Raw genomic sequence first — 17,868 nt, 5'->3', positions numbered from 1 at the left:
TCCCCCTCGTGTCTGCCATCAGCTCAGACTGCTGACTTTTGATGAAAAGGTTTTCTGTTTTGTGTCTGGCCTAGCCTCAGTGCTAGGGTTTCCAGTGTCTTGGATATGTAAGTAAACAAGAGTATGCACTACTTTGGAAAAGTTGATCTCCTGTAGTGTTTCAAGCTGGCTATTCACATACCAAAGCACAATGGAATCAGTCATTTATGTCTTTCAAAAAGGTAGATCTAGGTTATTTTTAGCTCAGAATTGTAAGAACAAAATGCAAAGTCTCTTTATGCTATGTCAGCAGTGCAGAGCACCAACAAACTCAGCCTAGAAAGAAAAACAATCATCCAAAGCTGCAAAGATCCAAGGAAACCTGAAGCTTGAAAGACTGCTTTCAATAATTCAGAGCAACTGCATTTTCAGAACCGTTTTAACCATTTCTCTAGGAAAGTATCAGAATATTGAATAAAAAACACTAAGTAACTGTACAAAAAGCCAAAGGTTTTTAGCTTTTATTGATGACATTTCCAGCTAGTGCTGGAATGCTTATGCTCAAGATTCTGCTGGAGTTTGCAGTAAATTCCTTACAGGATGTGTCTGAACTCCTACACTAAGTAGAAAACTGCTCCTCATCATCATACATAGGAAAGATCCTAATCAGGCATTTGGAGCAGAAATCAAACAAAGGAAGAATAACTCTCAAAGTAGCCAACACATGTCCTGGTCCAGCCCTGCTATTGTTAACACTGGAAGCACAGTTTCTCCTGGAAATAGATATCTGGGCTTAGAGAAGGGAGAGCAGAAGCAGAAAAAGAGGCAACTTGCTATGCAGTCCTTTCTTTAAATACTGGAAATTATGGGTAAATAATACTAGTGCTACAGAAATATCAGATCAAATAATCTCTGTGGATATGATGATGATTTCCAGCAATAACTTCAAAAACTAACTAAAATCCTTGTGATAAAGTCTTTATTAAAATGCCATTTTAAAACCGCCAACAATTTAAATTACCTAAAAAAAACCACCAAAACTCCTACCAATCTAAATCAAAGATGGTAGGGAAGGGGCTGGCAAACAGACTAGAGCCCCACTCCAGTCTCACTTCAGGCCCCCCACTGCCTTTCCTCCATCTCCCACTCACCATATACCAGTCAGCAGGGGTGACACTTGAGTGCACACCCTGAGGAGACCTTATCAGTCTGAGTAGTCAGGCAGCAGCTGTGAGCATCACTATCCCAGGGGTCTGTTTGAAACCAGCAGCAGAAGCCTCGAGGTGTTAAAGGGGTTTTTGCTTTCCTGTGAAAAGGGGAGACACCAGACTTGGGGAGTGAAATATGAGGGGAAAAAAGGGAAAGGTCAAAGGTAGCAGGCAGCCACATACGTTAAACAAAACTGCCTTCAACTCACTCTAATTCTAGGGATCCCCTATGCACCTGCTTTTGGTTCTTGCTTGGGGAAATATCTCGGGGTGGGGGGGAGGAGGCTCTCTTCCCCTTTCCTAGAAGCCGGGGAAAGGCTCCATCTCCTCAGGAGGCCAAGGTACAAAGGGTGCTTCTGGAACTCACAGCTGACATCCACTTCCCACATTTCAGGCTCATGAGAAGAGACCTCAACAGACCTAAGAGCAGCAGAGGGCAAGAGAGACAGGGGATCAAATGTACCATCCCATTGACTCATGCTAACAAACACATTGGTGAGAAGTGATGCTCTGCCCTGTCAAGAATGCTTCTTTGTGGGACAGCCAAGATTTAGCATCTACATTAAGATAAATTATATTTTCATTACTGCTACCATATTACCAAATCAAAAGAGACCCTTACAAGTTCCTCGGTAGAACATTTTTCTGTCTTAATAGCTCTTTAGGGCAAATTCCTTGGTATGCATCTATACCCTGCTGCATTGCCTTTAACATAACAAGTCCACACAATTAAGTCACCCAACTATTAATCATAAGGACCTGCTTTCTTATGGGGGTCAGCCGGAAAGAACAGATGAGAAACTAATGGGGGAGCCATTTAATCTTCATTTGAGACTCAAACATTTTTCCAAGGACTAGACGCTGCATGAAGGCAGAGCTTCACTACAGCCTTTACTCTTCTTTCTCACTTGGTGCGAGTCAAACAACTTCAGCGTGTGTCTGGGAATGTGCTTCCCACGGTCTCCTCCCTTCCTTCCCTCTCTCTCTCTCTCTCTCTCTCTGAAGAGGGGATTGCCTGCGGGTCCTGCGAGGGTCTGACCTTGCAGGGGTGAAAGGAGGATACAATGCAGCAAGGAATGCTGTCTCCTCCTGGGGAAAGCCGAGTCCCAGGGCACGCGGGGGTATTTAAAGGCCTGGCTGCCGGCAGGTCCCGCACGGCGCGGACAGCGAGGCGCGGCTCTGGCCTGGGCTCCAGGGAGGGCCAGTGCAGTCCAGGCCTGGTGGCCTGTGAACACAGCACCACCCTCCAGGCCGGCAGCGCATCCCTAGGGAGCTTTGCTGTGGGGCACGACATCCATGCCGCCCCTCTCTGCGCGAATCCACAGCCGAGGGCAAGGCTTAGAGCACTCTCGGCTGGCTGGTCGCGCCCTCAGGCCGCTCCGGGCGGGCTGTCAGCCCTCAGCCGCTGCCTCTCGCCTGCACGGACCGGTTAACACGGCCCGAAGCGCTCCTGCCAGCTCCCCATGTTCCTCCCGGGAGCTATAAATACAGCGGGCACATGCTGTGACACCGCTTTTCCCAGCAGGCACCAGATAACTTTAATTTGCCCTTTAAACGTCCCGGGCCCCGCGTCCCCGGCCGGGCGAGGCTGGCGGGGCGGGCCCGGCGGGCGCAGCCAATGGCGGGGCGGGCCCGGCGGGGCGCAGCCAATGGCGGGGCGCGGGGCGCGGCTCCTGCTCTCGCGAGAGGCCGCGGGCTATAAGCGGGGCGGCGCGGGGCGGGCGGGCATTTGTCCGGCGGGGTGGGGAAGTGACCGCTCCAGGCCTCTCTCCGGGCGGGGCTGTCGGACCGGCTCTCGGCATGGGTGACCAGGCGCTCAGCTTCGTCAAGGACTTTCTGGCCGGCGGGATCGCCGCCGCCGTCTCCAAGACGGCCGTCGCCCCCATCGAGAGAGTGAAGTTGCTGCTGCAGGTGAGGGAGCCGGGGTCGGCGCAGGTGGTGCCGGCGGGCGGGCGGGCGCTGCCACGCCTGACTAAATATGGGCAGGAGCTCGGCCGGCTCCGGTTACGCGGGAGTGCCCGGGACAGCCAGCACCGCTCGGGGCGGCGGAGCGGGGCCGGCCCTGGCCGTGCCCTTCAGCCCGTGGTGGGGGTCACCCCGCGGTGCCCCTCTCTCTCTCTCTCTCACCCGTCCTCTCCTCCCCCCGCAGGTCCAGCATGCCAGCAAACAGATCACGGCCGACAAGCAGTACAAGGGCATCGTGGACTGCATAGTCCGCATCCCCAAGGAGCAGGGCATCGCCTCCTTCTGGAGAGGCAACCTGGCCAATGTCATCCGGTACTTCCCCACCCAGGCCCTCAACTTCGCCTTCAAGGACAAGTACAAGCAGATCTTCCTGGGCGGAGTGGACAGGCACAAGCAGTTCTGGCGCTACTTCGCAGGGAACCTGGCGTCCGGGGGCGCGGCCGGAGCCACCTCCCTCTGCTTCGTCTACCCGCTGGATTTCGCCAGGACCCGGCTGGCGGCTGATGTGGGCAAAGGAGCCACCGAGAGGGAGTTCTCTGGCCTGGGCGACTGCATTGTCAAGATCTTTAAGTCTGATGGCTTGAAGGGCCTGTACCAAGGATTTAGTGTGTCTGTCCAGGGCATCATCATCTACAGAGCAGCCTATTTTGGGGTGTACGACACGGCCAAGGGTAAGGAGTGCATGGAGCAGTGCCTGCAAGGGAAGATCCAGTCAGTACAGGCACTCTAGGGCACTTGGCAATACGAGGACAAGCAGGGCTCGGCTCAGCACCAGTTGAGTGGAGCGCTAGAAGTGTGCACAGGTGTTTCTGACGTGCATTCCTGCCTCTCCCTACCTGCTGCTCTGAGACACCTTGGGTTTGGATTAACTCCGGGGTTGGTGGGTGATTATTCCTTCCACAGACCTTTCCTTCCCTCTGTACTGATTCTGTTCATTTGTTCTTGATGACAGGTATGTTGCCTGATCCAAAGAATGTGCACATCGTAGTGAGCTGGATGATTGCCCAGAGTGTCACTGCAGTGGCAGGGCTGGTTTCTTATCCTTTTGATACTGTGAGACGTAGGATGATGATGCAGTCTGGCCGCAAGGGAGGTAAGAATAACTGCTCCTCTGGTGTTCTGGCTGCAGAGTTTCTCTTAAAGATAAGATAGGAGATATACTGGGTATTTTTTTGTCTTATGGAAAATTAATAACCTTCTCATTGGAGTCCTTGAAATACCTACAGGGAACATGTTGATATAAAGGACTGAGAAATAACTTGATTTCCTATGGAGAATTAATTTTCCTTAATCGATTACTATATTTCAAATCCTCAGCTGTACTTTGCTTATTCCTTGTTGTTTTAAAGATACAACAGTTGAAACATACTTGCTGTATAACTTCAAGCCTTCTAACCTTTATGTTTGTTTCCACAGCTGATATTATGTATAAGGGCACAATTGATTGCTGGAGGAAGATAGCTAAAGATGAAGGATCCAAGGCGTTCTTCAAAGGTGCCTGGTCGAATGTGTTGAGAGGCATGGGCGGAGCTTTTGTATTAGTACTTTACGATGAAATCAAGAAGTATGTCTAAAACTTAACATCATAATGCAGTAGTTCAATTGTTCTCAATCAACTTTTTAAAAAATATGAACTTGTGATGTACTGGACAACAAGATATTTCCTAGGGAAACAGAATAAAATTTGATTAACATATCTGGCAGAGATAAGGATGCATTAATTTAAAAATTGTCCACAACATCACAGTTACATTTTCTATGAGAATTCCTCCACCATTTCTATTGGAACTTGTGTATATATTATACTTCAAATTGCAGGTAATAGATTTTGTCTAAAGACAAAATATAAGTGGTTTATACCTGGTCTAAAATCTAATATTGTGAATTCTTAATAGATGGTCATAAATATTTATTATACTAAGTAATGTCTCTAGCTACCCAATACTGTGATGACATAACATGAATTAAAATCATGTTTTCTTCCAGAGCTCTATTTTTAATATAATATTAAGTGAAAAGTATGTCTGAAATAATAAACTATACTTAAAGCACCAGGCTGAGTTCCTAACTGCAGCCTCTTCCCTCACAAACTATACAGTAATATGCTTGAAACCATAATCTGATTTTTCAGACATACTTTGTAAAATATGGAAATAGTGTTTAAAAAATTCCCTATATTGTCACAAAGGAAAAAGTTGTCTGCTCTGATGTTCAATTGAACTAAAACTGAAATGAAATAAATTAATATATTAATGAACTTTTTCCTGTTGTATTCAGTACACTGAACACATTACAAGCATGTCCTCCAAGGTGATGTGCTACACAGGACACTGTTAGTGGCTGTCTCTTGAAAGTTTTTTCAACAGAGCTTTAGGTAGGTGTAGTTATTGAGGTTATTGATAATTCTACAGCTGCAAAACCAAGTGGATTCAGTTTAAGGGTACCTGCAGCCAGAGATCTTAGAGATAAGCTTCCACCTAGTCTTAGCTGCTTGTATAATTTGTTCATATTACCCTTAACTTTGAAGCATCTTCTCATTGAATAGTGAAGTCATTACTACTTATTTCACTTGAAAAAATACTCTAGATTTGAATGCTCAAGAGTTATTTTAATAACTACACACTGAAACATTATGAACACATTGCAGTATTACTAGTGAGATCAGAACATGTTCAACACACTTTTTAGACTTCAGATGCTGCAGGGTCGTGAATGCATGGAAGAACAGGCTGTCTGATTAGGCAGGGGAGGGAAAGTGAGGTGTGGCCATTGCAGTTGTTCAGTTAGACTACATATAGACAAGCATTTGCTATGTATCCACCTAGGACAAAAACCGTAGAATCAGAGCATAGTTTGTGTTGGAAGAGATCTTAAAGTCCATCCAGATCCAACCCCCTGCCATGGGCAGGGACACTGTCTACTAGACTCAGTTCCTGGCCTTGGACACTTCCATGGTTGGGACGTCCACAACTTCTCTGGGCAACCTGGGTAAAGGGGTAAGACTAAGCAAGTAATAATCAAATAAACTTTTATCTCACCTCCATCTTTTACTACTTCATATGTATGGCTTCCAGTTATCGTTTTCCTATATTTGAAACATTTGTCAGATGCAGGTAAGTCCTAGCTCACTGGCACTTGGCATGAGAGGCTCTGGTTGCCAGCTACAGATTTGGACCAGCAGCTCTGTTCTAAGGCAGGTTCCAGCCACTAACCAGTGTCTGGAAGCAACATCTATCCACTTGACAAAAAGAAGCATTTGGAAAATACTGGTCCAAAAACTTACATGTTTTTAAAATTAACCAAATACAGATTTTTTTAAATTTTTTTTTTTAGATACCTGGTTTTTCCCATAGTAAATAACCAGGGTTGCAATCTATCAAACCATAAGTTTATGAAGACATTTCTACTGGTTTTCAAAGTGTATTAATTTTCCTTAAAAACTCTGCCAGTTTCTGCTCCTTCTCTTCTTTTTCTCCTTCCTCTGCCCTTGCCTAATGGTTCCTTATGAGAAGCTTGCTCACACAATCCAGCTATCCATTCTCATTTAGCTCACTGATAAGGCTGCAAGTGGCATTTGGATGTGCTAGGGAAGATCTAAGTTGGCTACAAAGAGACACTGTTATAGGCAGAGGTACAAAACCTTGGGGGAAATGTATATCTGAATAAGATAATTAAGAAGAAGCAAAGAAACTTCAAATAAGTGTAAATGAAAGAAGTTACATTCCAGAGAAGGCAAAATAGAGAGACTAAGGACTATTCAAAAGGAAAGTAAGGAGTGTCAATGCAGGAAAATGCCACTGGGCTAAGAGAAAGTACATGAAATAAAGCATATAGAAAACAGGTCAATGGTTCGTTTCTGCTTAAAAGCCAATGCACACAGCGTGGGAGATTGCAGGCAGTGTTCTCCATAAAGATACCTGTGGTTGGAGTTCAAAACTGTCAATGAATTAACCATTCTTCTGACAGCAGCTCTGCCCTCAGTCTGTGGCACTCAGCATAACACTTGCTGAAAGTGTAACTACAATGCAGCCATCAGCTCTGAGAGGTTGGAGATTAGAAGACTTTGCAAATGGTGTGCAATTGCTACTGGAACTCCCACTGTCACGGGCAATTGATGCTACTTTTGTACCTTTGCAAGAGGTGATCACAGGCAAACTAAAGCCAGTGACAAAACCATTACTCCCTTATATTTAACATTTGAACAATGGAAAACTTGCATTTTTTCTGTTTTTCTATCACCAGCTATTCAACCTTCTTTGCACCTTAATACCAATTGTAAAAATCTGTAAAAAGCGACTGCAATGACAATTAATGTTAAATATTTTATTTCTTATGATTTACAAATGACATACAAAATTGACACTCTTTCATACCAAAGTTAAATAAGATGAAGCATTTAAAAGTAATCGTTTCTTCACAGAAAAAAATTATGAATATCCAGAAGTATTTAAACTGTTACTCTGACAGTCACATTCAAGGACAAAAATCTTTAAATAGAGAATAATTTCAATTAGCACAATAACAGAAATAAATACAGCAGCACTATACAAAGAAATCATTAACAGTTCCTAACCATGAATAATAACTGCAATACAAATCTGTTTTCCACTATGCTGCCTAAAGTTAAAAGTTCCAAGTATTGTCAAACAGTTAAATTTGATCTGCGAGTCACCAAGTGAAGAAGCTCTGCCAAACTATCACAAGGACCGAGTAAAAAGTGTGTTACAATGCAAATACCTGAAAGCCTAAGCCCTCATGCAAGCGCTAGCAAAGAGTAATACACTTTTCATGTCAAAGACCCAGCATTACCAAATAGAGGTGTTTGTTTTTCTTTATCCGTAATACATCAATTTCCTTCGCTGGGAAAAAGCTGGGGAAACAAGCAAAGTTTCAGCAATACCCACAGATACTGGCATCACAATTTGTTGCTCTTTAGAAGGCTACAGTCTTACAAAACAAGCTCACTGTAAGTTTGCCTTTCTGTACAGAAATAAATGACACCACCGACTGTTGAGATTACCAATACCATTAAATTCTACTCCTCTTGTAAATGGATGTTGCTATTGGAGCTTGTCTGACATTACTACAAATATTAGATATAAACGTGACATTTAAAAACAACTCAAGAAAAGCAACAAAACTTTGTTTCCTACTGTCTTTTTTTCCCCCCTAAATCCTGGTTAGCAGTCACCCAAAATCAATGTTCAAGATGTTTCCTGCAGCTCAAGTTTACATATCCCCACTGAGAAGAGCACGTATCTGCAAAGCAGGGCCATGAACTATTTCCTTTACTTAACAGTATTCTCTAGTTTGAGAAGCAACCAGAACTTTTGTTTACACTAAGTCTGAAACTGCTGTTTACTTCAGTCTTTATTGTTGTTCAGATACTATCAGATGCTTCTTTCCTACACCAAGATCCCAGTACGTGTTCCAAAATCGAGTGTAACTTCCAAAATCCTTTTGATCTGGAAGAGACGCAGCCTTGCATACAAAACACACTCCACCAGGTGCTGAATGCTTAACACTGGCAAAAGATCATCTTCAGCACCTCAGTATTATAGCTCACCATGGAGGAATATACAATCTGCTCTTCATACTGCTGGTAAAGATTCTTTCAGTCACAAGAACGTGACCTACAAAATTCAGAAGGCTGTTACATAAAGCCAGGATGCAAAGCAAGGACAATCCAGGAATTAAGCATCTGCTTATAAGTTTAATGTATTATTTTAAAGTATTATTAATATTTTAAAAATTTTATTTACATTTTGCACCTGCAGTGCGGCAATTCCGTCCTTCCGTGTTATGGATACAAAGTCTACTTCTGATCTGAGACTAAAATAATAGTTAAATTTCTATTTAACTTCTCCATTTAAATACCTCCTTCTCTTTCATAAGTTCTTCCTGTCATGGAAAACACTGACAGAAGTGTTTTATACCATTTTAAGACCGTTTTATAAGCAATTACTCTAAATACAATGCATTTTAATCACTGAACAATGCAGAAAATATTTTTGCACATAGAATTTACAAAAGCACTAAAAATAGAAGTTTGACTATCATCTCAGTATGTGAGGCAAGGAACACACTTATAACCAAGCAGCATGAACATTAGTGGATTTAGGTCTCTGTAATGCCCCACTGGCTGAATCAGACACGGGCTTTTCGTTCCTCTGGCTCAGTGTACTTTGTACAGTGGATGGTCTTGAAGTTACTCCTGTTAATATACAAAGGGAGAATGTTTATGCTCAGCACAACAGAAAACTTAATGCTATGTTAGTACTGCAACACTCATTATCATAGTTCTCAGAGTAAACCAAATCAAATCACAGTAGATTGAATACAACCCCAAAAGAGTTGATTATGAGTTGTTTACAAATGTGAAAAAAAATTCAAGCCTTTGGTTCTTTAACCTGACACATATAGTTCTATAGAGACACATTGTCTTCTTCCAAATCTTACACAAAGAGTTTCTGAGAAAAACAAGGTTACTATCAGTAGATCTAAATTTTCTGAATGAGAATTTGAACATTCACTGACATTATTTTGGGGTTTTTGGTTGGGTTCTTTCAATAAAGGTTACTGGCAAAATGAGAAACACTTTACTACAGGGATTTTTTTCTTCTTGGAGAAGATGATTGACAAGATCATTTATTAGAAATTTAGGATGGCAACAAAACAGTGCATATATAGTGACTAAAAAATCATTTTGATGACTTCCATCTGATAAACAATCAAAACATGACTAAGAACATATTTGTTTTTCTTAAAAGTAAGTGCTTCACAATTCTGAATTATAAAAAGATAAACATATGCAAAGAAATGCAATAATCTGCAACTTCAAAGTACTCACGTGGAGGACTAAGCTGGCTGAAAGGAGATTTAGCCCTTTTGACAGAAGGAGAAGAACTCAGGTAGCTCATGTGGCGATGATAGTCCCTCAGTTGTTCAGAACGCCTCATACCAGCTGTTGGTTTCACTGCTTCCAGTTTTTTCAGGAAAGCCTTAATATTGAAGAAAAATGTCATCAAGAAAGACAAAGAATGAACAAGATGCTGCAAAACAAACAATCAGAAACTGATTTTTATTTGTCCTGCAAAACGCCTCAAAATTTTTAGCAGTACACAACAGGAACTCCTCCACTGGTGACCAGCATAGGCTACTCTGCTGTTCAGTTCTTTTCCCAGTGTTATGACACAAATTGTAACTATTCCTTGCACATCATCAGTTCTACATTTGAGTACTTCTTTAGTACCTCATAGTTCTATGTGCTTTATGGTGATTTGAAATAATATGTCTGTTTGGTGACTATCACCAAAGGCAGTGAAGAAATGGGTTCCACTATTCTAATCCTACCTTCGGTTAGTCCTCCCTTCTAAGTTTTCAGTAGAATGAGAAGTTTGGGGTTTTTTTAAATCTTTGCTTTACACAAAGACCATTTTATATTGCCCTATATGAAGCCCAGAGAATATTACTGACACAATTCTGTGAAACTAATTTCAAAAGGAAAGCACAAACATCTATGAGACTTAATTTTATCCATAATCTAATTTTAAGAGATTCTATTTGAAATTATTGATACAGACATCATTTCCTCTTGTTGAAATTCACCCTGGAAATCATGTGGCAAGTGATATATTGGAGTAACTACTTACATAGTATTTTAAAGATACAATTTCCTATTCTGTGTGATTATTTCTACTTGAAACAGAATTTATTGGTTTTAAGACACTTCAATAATCTAAAAAAAGAACCTGATAAGAGGAACAATTGGGAAATACTCAGCTACATGCAACTTCCAATTAACAACTTCACATTTTTAATATATTGCACCTTTAGTGGTTGTCTCGCATAGATCCATTTATTTCCTCTTCTAACTAATTTCAATTCATTTGATGATGTGCAAACATTAGGCAATCACACAACCTTTGCTGGTCTGGGTTCTGACATGCATCCTATCAACAACAGAATGCAAACTGTGCTTACAATAAGTCTCCAAAGTATTAAAGATAACTCTCTTTATGAGATGCACTGTCTAGATATTTACTTGTATGGTCAAGAAACTGTATCACCATTAAACTGCACACCTAATCATGTACTGTTTTTTGTTGGTTTTTTTTTAAAGAACAAAAAAATTTACAAGAAGTGACTTAGGAAATAGTATAGTATTCACAGGATGTCAGTTGTCATTGTCTCACTATAACAGGAATCTACAAATTCTTGGTAGTTTATGCATGGGCACTGGAAACCTGCACAGAGTGCACAAGAGAGAAAGGACAAGTCACTTTGGCTCAGATGTAACATGTCACAAGTGCTTGCATGAAGTGCCAGCCACTTCATCGTCAAACAGGAATACCTAAGTAAGCAAAAGTCAAAGGAAGGACTTCAGCTAGAAATAGCTCTTCACTAAAGCCCATCACAGAACATGAAATGGTAGACTTGTCTCTAAATGTTATAGTTGACATTTTTCTCACAACTTCATCCACATGTCTGCATACAACTTTATGTTTATAGGCTTGCAGAGATCACTTATTTTACCTTCAGTATTAAAAATGGAAGCTCTCAATACATTCAGTTCCATCACAAACAGATCAGATAAACTGTAGAAGTGACTTTCCTGCAAGAGATTAGCATGTTTCAAGTCTGCACTCAATTGTAACATAGATTGCCTCATAGAATTTGCATACCTTAACACTGCAGTCATTTCAAGCTTGATTCTGAACATACTGGCTTTTTATACCTACATATATATATGCCCACTTCATTCTAGTTTAAATAAAATTGTCTTTTTTTGCTTTTATGCCTGTATTTTGAAAAGTATCAAGGCACCATTAATGAAGGGGGAAAAAAAAGAAGAGCTACAAAAAAAGCAGACACAGATTCTGTAGTGCAGCAGTGTCTAAAGGAAAGCTCTTCTAGAGAATGAGAAAAAAGCTCCTGTGGTTCCCTTGCCTTCTTCTGTGGCTTGCACCAAGGGCACGTTAACGTCCATGCTATTTTCAGTCGTGAATTTTGCCATTTGGAAAACAGCCGGCTGCATGCAGAAATGAACACATCGACACAGTGAAATGGCAGTCGGCAGTCCTGACCTACTAAATCTGTAACCCGGAACTAATCTGATTCTTACAGTTCCATTACCAACCCTACAGTCTTGAGGTCCTTAACTGAGGAACTACCTGCTACAATAGTACAAGTACCTCGAGCAAATGTTTTTCAGTCATACATACAAATCTACTAATTCTTTATATTCACCTTCTGAGAAATGAACTGAAGAAAGCTGACACTTTCTTGTTCTTCTGAAGTACTAAATCTCTGGAGCCTTAATCCTCCATCACTGAAGTAAATAGAAATTTCATCTTTGATCTCAACACTCAAAGAAGATTACAGAACATAACTCAGGTGTTTAGAAGCAAATATATGTTCCCAATCAAATTTTAAGGAATAAAAAACCCACGAGGAACAGAGACTAATGGCTGGAATGTTATTAGTTGCGCTAAATTACATTGTAGGTGCTCAGAGGTCTCGATTCAAGCTCAGAACATAGACAGATAGTATCGTATCACTGATGACCTCTCATCTTGGCAAAATACTTCCCTGGATTATATTTCCCCCATCTTCTTTTACTTTAATATTGAGTTTACAGTAAAAGTAGAATATTCAAAAAAGGAAAGTCACAAAGTGTTCCTGTATGATTACCTTCTAGGAATAGGATAATCCTTTATAAATCTAGGCATCTGGACATAGATTAGTATCTGTAAAGATACTAAAATATGTATTGTCAATGGCAGAAATGTCAGAAATGCCAACAATTTGAGAAGAAAGAAACCCAACACAATCAAAAAACCACTGTTATACAGTGGGCCAAAAAACTTCCTTGCTAATTCAATTTTGGACACATTAGGAGAGCACTGAAAGCAATTCAAAAGCTCTCTCTTAGAAAAAGAACAAAAACTCCAAGCATAATTAGTACACACTCTTCTTCAGCTATGTTGAAAAATGAAGAAAAAAATCACTGAAAATGTGGTGTTTTTTTAAAAAAAGTACTCTTAAACTGAGTTCAGAGAGAAGGTTAAAAATTTTACCTTTCCTTGGTTTACTTTGCTTTTTAGAAGTATGAAGGCTTCAGTTTCACCTCCTGTGAATCCTAATCAGCTGACTAGTGTGCCTTGACAGCTGTTCAAATTTATTTATATTACGCCTCCTCTAATGTCACTGATGTTAGTGATCACACTGTCCCTTTGCAGAGTCTAGGGGGAAACAGATAACTGCATTCAAGGACAACTTTATGTTCTTATCAATATAAGTATCTGTCACTTTCTGTAATTTCCAGGAGCATTAACGAGCTCTAACCTGACAAACTCTAACAGTCAAAAAACTCTTAAAGGAGTTAATTTCCTCAATGCACAGGAAAGTCTTTTTAACTAAACAGCTACCAAATTTATGTGCAGTGCTATGGTAATCTCAAGTCTGGGTCAGGAATCTTAAGACCATAAAAATCTGACCACAAAGAGCCTATAGCCTAAATACTATCACATATCACAGGATTATATGATACTGTATTTGTACTGCACTCCAGAATATTTTAGCTATGCACATCTGTGCGCCAATCCCACATCCTGACAGCTTCCCATTATGACAAGACCATGGAAACCTTTTGGCATTACATTTTTTAGCCTCAGGAGCTACCAACATTTTGTCTTTGGGCTTGGCATGCACCACCTTTGAACTCAGTAAGTGAAAGTATCATGTAAAATTCTGTGTCCTTGAGTTTCTGAGGAGCCAGCAATGCAACAGGAGTATTTCTGAGTTCTTAAGACACACATAAGATTACACTGTCTTTTATAAATGCATTCTGTACAGTTTTCTCCTCCAGATTGAGATCAGTGAGACTGAACAAACTTGGTATTCTTTCCACAACCACTTAAGTGTGCAGTATCCAAAGTCTGGTGATGCTCTCTAACTCTGGGGCTAGTCCTTGGGGACAGGACAAAGGGAAGGCAGAGAAAAAGCAGTATGGAATACTTCTAGGGACCAAAGTACAATGTGCTCAGGTGCAACTCTGATGAACCAGTGGCCCTTCTCCTACTTCTTTCCCTGCCAAGAAGTTATTTGCCTTGTTGCAGCACGACACAGTTGGCCTAGCAGGCAGGGTGCAGCACAGAATCAAAGGAATATTCTTTGTTCATGGTGTCAGCCAGGTAGGGGGATGGCCAAAAGCACCATCCCTCCCTTGTCCTTTACTCCCCATGCAACTATGACAGCACATCTGGATCATTAAATCAAATGGAGATAAATGAGTACACATTCATTTATGGCAGTACAATAAATACATTTCTAAAGGCGATTCAGGATTTCCAGCAGGACAAAGCCAGCTCTGACTGCAAAAGAAGGGAAAGTCTCCCTGAAGAATCCTTGTGCTGGTAGAGGCCACTGATTGCAGCAAGTGGTGGCCAGAAACAAAAATGAATCTGCAGCACAGAGGACTCAGGAAATTAAGTAAGTGAAAAGAGAAAGCCTTTGCAGAGAAACACAGTAAGTGATTTTTTTTTTTTTTTAAATTTGTGTGGAAGGGTCAGTATACCGGAATTGAGATCAGAGCTGAATCTACAAGGGCTTAGGGTAAATTTTGTGTGAATAAGAGGTGAGAGAATGAAGAACATGGAGTCCTATATGCAGTGAGCCATAACAGCAAGAATGCATGGAAAGACTAAATATCCACAAAAAAGGAACACCCGTATCTCCCCCCTGAGCTAAGGTTTAGAACTGCCCTGAGAAGAGCTGCTAAGATCTTCCAATGAAATTCCAATGTGAACTCAAAAGGTCACTATTCCCTAGGAACTTACACAGCACTTAGCTTACTGAGCTCATCTAACACCTAAATCCTAGTCAGAATTAATAAAAATGATGACAAAACCCACTAGAAAACAACACAGAGATAAGAATTTCTTCTGAGTTCTGATGAAGAGACTGAAGAATGATGTGATGACTGCAAATCAGTATTTCAAGGACCCCAAACACTTACTTGTATATGCCAGGCATTACACAATAAACCATTAAAGTATCAATGGCATATAGTCTGTGAAGTTTGGGGTCTTATTTACACTGGTGAAAATGATTACTGTATCAATATAGATAGACACAAATACACGCAGACATGGGAACAAAGTAACACAGCAGTAACGCTCAAGTTCCTTTCCACTGAAGAGGGATTGGAATTATTTTCAAACACAAGAGTAAAATGTTTTCTGAATCAACAGCATCCTCTATTGGCAAGAGAGACACACTGATCTTGCTAGCTCTGAAAAGCAACCAGAAGTAGGTTCCATTTATGAAAGCACAGTCAAAAGCAGCAAGTACAAAATTCCGGCATTGATTTTATCAGTCATCTGTTTTGCTAATTGTGCTTTTTTCCATAAACTGCTAATCACTATTTTAAAACTACTGTTCACCAGAGCAATGCATCTTTTTATTCCATCATTGCTCTTTCTAACACAGTCTAACACAACATATTTTTCCTGTATCTCTTGGCAGCCTTTCACAAAAGCTAGGGAGCATGGAACCAGTCAGATTCCTCTCTAATTTCCTAAAATTTTACTTGCTTTGCTGCATCATCTGATACTACAGGCCTGCAAAAGAAATCAAACTTACTGATAACAGTAAGTACAGACTACTCCCATAATGTTCTGATAGAAGACATGAACATTTTCCATAGACAAGTTGTTAACCTCAGGACAAGAATTCATAAAAGCTGTGCCAACACCAGCAAAACAAAATCTCAGCATGAAAACTCTTTAACCCCCCTGCAGAGACTACTGTTGTAGATTCCTAGTCTTGAATTATTTACAAAACTCTGCATCCTTCTCCAACAAACATTTCACAAACGTGTATCAAACACCATATCCTGTATCCAGTACCCTCAGACCTTGTATAAAAAAAGATTCTCAAGAAGTAAGAGAAGAAAAATTGATGAGAAAGTTCCACAGAATTCCACCTCTTTAAATTTATGAAGGCAAGGAAAGCTGCTGACCAGAAATAAACAAGTTCATAAAGCACATACTTCTATCAAAATAAAGAAAAAAACCACCATCAGTGAGAGCAGGGTAGGGTTGCTCTTTCCTTTACAGTCTCAGAGAAAAGTATGTCACACCTCTAATCTCAAAAGGTAGTGTTACAAAAATCAGTATGTTAAAACTGTGATGCTCTAGGTGTACATACACTTCAAACAGAATAAAAACATAAACAAAATTGCTAAAAACTGATAGCAAAGTTAAACAAAATGGAAGAGCTACACTGATGAAACACTAATCCAAAAAGAACAGAATATATCATCCTGACTTCTGGGAAAAGAATAAACCAAATGCTTCTATAGTCTAAACTAGCATAATGTCCTAACGTTAACTCTCATATCGAACATATCCACCCACATTGCTGACGACAACAACTAAACTATGAATGAGTCAGGAAAAGAACAATACTATTTCTTGGACTTCATGCAACCACCACTCATCTCTAATGTGCACTAAAGCAGCACTATGTGAAACAAGTCTACGTATTTAGGTCTGCTGCATTTTTGATGCAAAAGTTGCAAAGGCAAGACAGTCTGGAACAAACGCTGCAATGTATCATATGAGAAAGGGGTTGTGGCTTTGAGCAAACAGAAGTGTATTTTAAAATATCCTATATATTAATTTACTGTAATCATCAATTGTTATGCAGTACAGCATATAACTGTTACACCCTGAGGCACTGTGGCACAGCACTTCCTCCCCATCACCTAAGAATATATTCTTATTAACAAGGTTCACGTGGTAGAGCAAGACCATGGCAGAGCAGATGTTCAGCAACATCTGAAATAAACACCATCAACATCCTCCTACTTAAACACACCAAAGCCTAAAAACATTCCTTCCCCAGCCAATGACAAGTATCACATCTATAACAAATTCTTGTACTAAATTCTTTCAGACTTTAAAGTATAATGTGAACTGCAGTCTAGTGGAGCTGGGGAGAAAGCTTCCTAATTTGCAAAGTTTTAACAATCCAGATGTCTGAAAGCTGGAAGAATGAAAGCCTAACAGATTTTCCCAAATAAGGCAACCAGATTTACTCCATGTTCAATCTGTACAGAAAACGAAATTGCAACCTATACTTACACAGAAGGTAAAAAGTAATAAATTAATTCCAGTATACATTTTCCAATTATTTTAACTATAATTGTATGTTTTTTCAAACACACTGATAAATACATAGGAGATATGAAAATATCATTACATGTATGTATTGCAATTCAATTACTAAAAGTATCTTATTCAAACCAGTTTTATTTCTATTATTTGAGAACTCTGGCAATATCCCTACAAATGACTCTGAATTTTTGTTTTCCAGTAAGGTAAGCTATTGTAATTGCCATTACATAGTGGCAGAGTGCTACAAATATTCCAAGACAGAGATAGTTATGAGTCAAAAACCAAAACCGACATTGACTTTGTATCCTCTGTAGTTCAAATATAATGGGTTTAATGCTACCATATTAATTTTTTTACTTTATGCAAGCCTGTTTTTGAGAGACTAGAAGTCATGATGCATGAAGCAGAATGAAAAGAGTCAGACTGCTATCCAGTGTTTTGAGTGTGTTAACAATAACAGTTGTTCATCTTAAACATTACCAAAGTAGAGAAAACACATGTAAATTAAATCTACTTCCATCTGAAAAAAAACC

The 17,868-nt window shown here is 40.3% G+C and overlaps 2 protein-coding genes across 4 annotated transcripts in view; one reads left to right on the top strand and one right to left on the bottom strand.

Annotated features, from left to right (window-relative positions):
• The first annotated feature begins 2,916 nt into the window (after positions 1 to 2,916).
• Positions 2,917 to 4,827, top strand: SLC25A4 (solute carrier family 25 member 4). The gene is made up of 4 exons (XM_083861931.1): positions 2,917 to 3,098; positions 3,337 to 3,823; positions 4,105 to 4,245; positions 4,569 to 4,827. Exons 1-4 carry the CDS (start codon positions 2,988 to 2,990, stop codon positions 4,724 to 4,726), a joined length of 897 nt encoding a protein of 298 aa, XP_083718057.1. The 5' UTR covers positions 2,917 to 2,987; the 3' UTR covers positions 4,727 to 4,827.
• Positions 4,828 to 5,479: 652 nt separating this feature from the next.
• Positions 5,480 to 17,868, bottom strand: part of CFAP97 (cilia and flagella associated protein 97) — a gene marked incomplete at its 5' end in the record, with an annotated part of 29,956 nt that continues 17,567 nt past the window's right edge. For all 3 annotated transcript variants that reach the window (XM_083861929.1, XM_083861930.1, XM_083861928.1), the window contains 2 exons: positions 5,480 to 9,366; positions 10,003 to 10,153. In XM_083861929.1, coding sequence (XP_083718055.1) covers positions 9,239 to 9,366; positions 10,003 to 10,153 — 279 coding nt within the window. In that variant the 3' untranslated portion in view covers positions 5,480 to 9,238. The remainder of the gene's footprint in view (positions 9,367 to 10,002; positions 10,154 to 17,868) is intronic.

Source organism: Zosterops lateralis, assembly GCF_965231275.1.
Source record: "Zosterops lateralis genome assembly, chromosome: 5".
Classification (NCBI taxonomy): Eukaryota; Metazoa; Chordata; class Aves; order Passeriformes; family Zosteropidae; genus Zosterops; species Zosterops lateralis.
The sequence above is the reverse complement of the archived record's forward strand: the minus strand, read 5'-3'. Positions and strand labels throughout refer to the sequence as shown.

What these genes read in the sequence shown, in the direction of transcription:
- SLC25A4 (XM_083861931.1), top strand. Translation starts at nt 2,988, where the DNA reads ATGGGTGACCAGGCGCTCAGCTTCGTCAAGGACTTTCTGGCCGGCGGG. An exon ending in GAGTGAAGTTGCTGCTGCAG is followed by an intron (nt 3,099 to 3,336) that starts GTGAGGGAGCCG and finishes CTCCCCCCGCAG; the next exon opens with GTCCAGCATGCCAGCAAACA. An exon ending in GCAGTCTGGCCGCAAGGGAG is followed by an intron (nt 4,246 to 4,568) that starts GTAAGAATAACT and finishes TTGTTTCCACAG; the next exon opens with CTGATATTATGTATAAGGGC.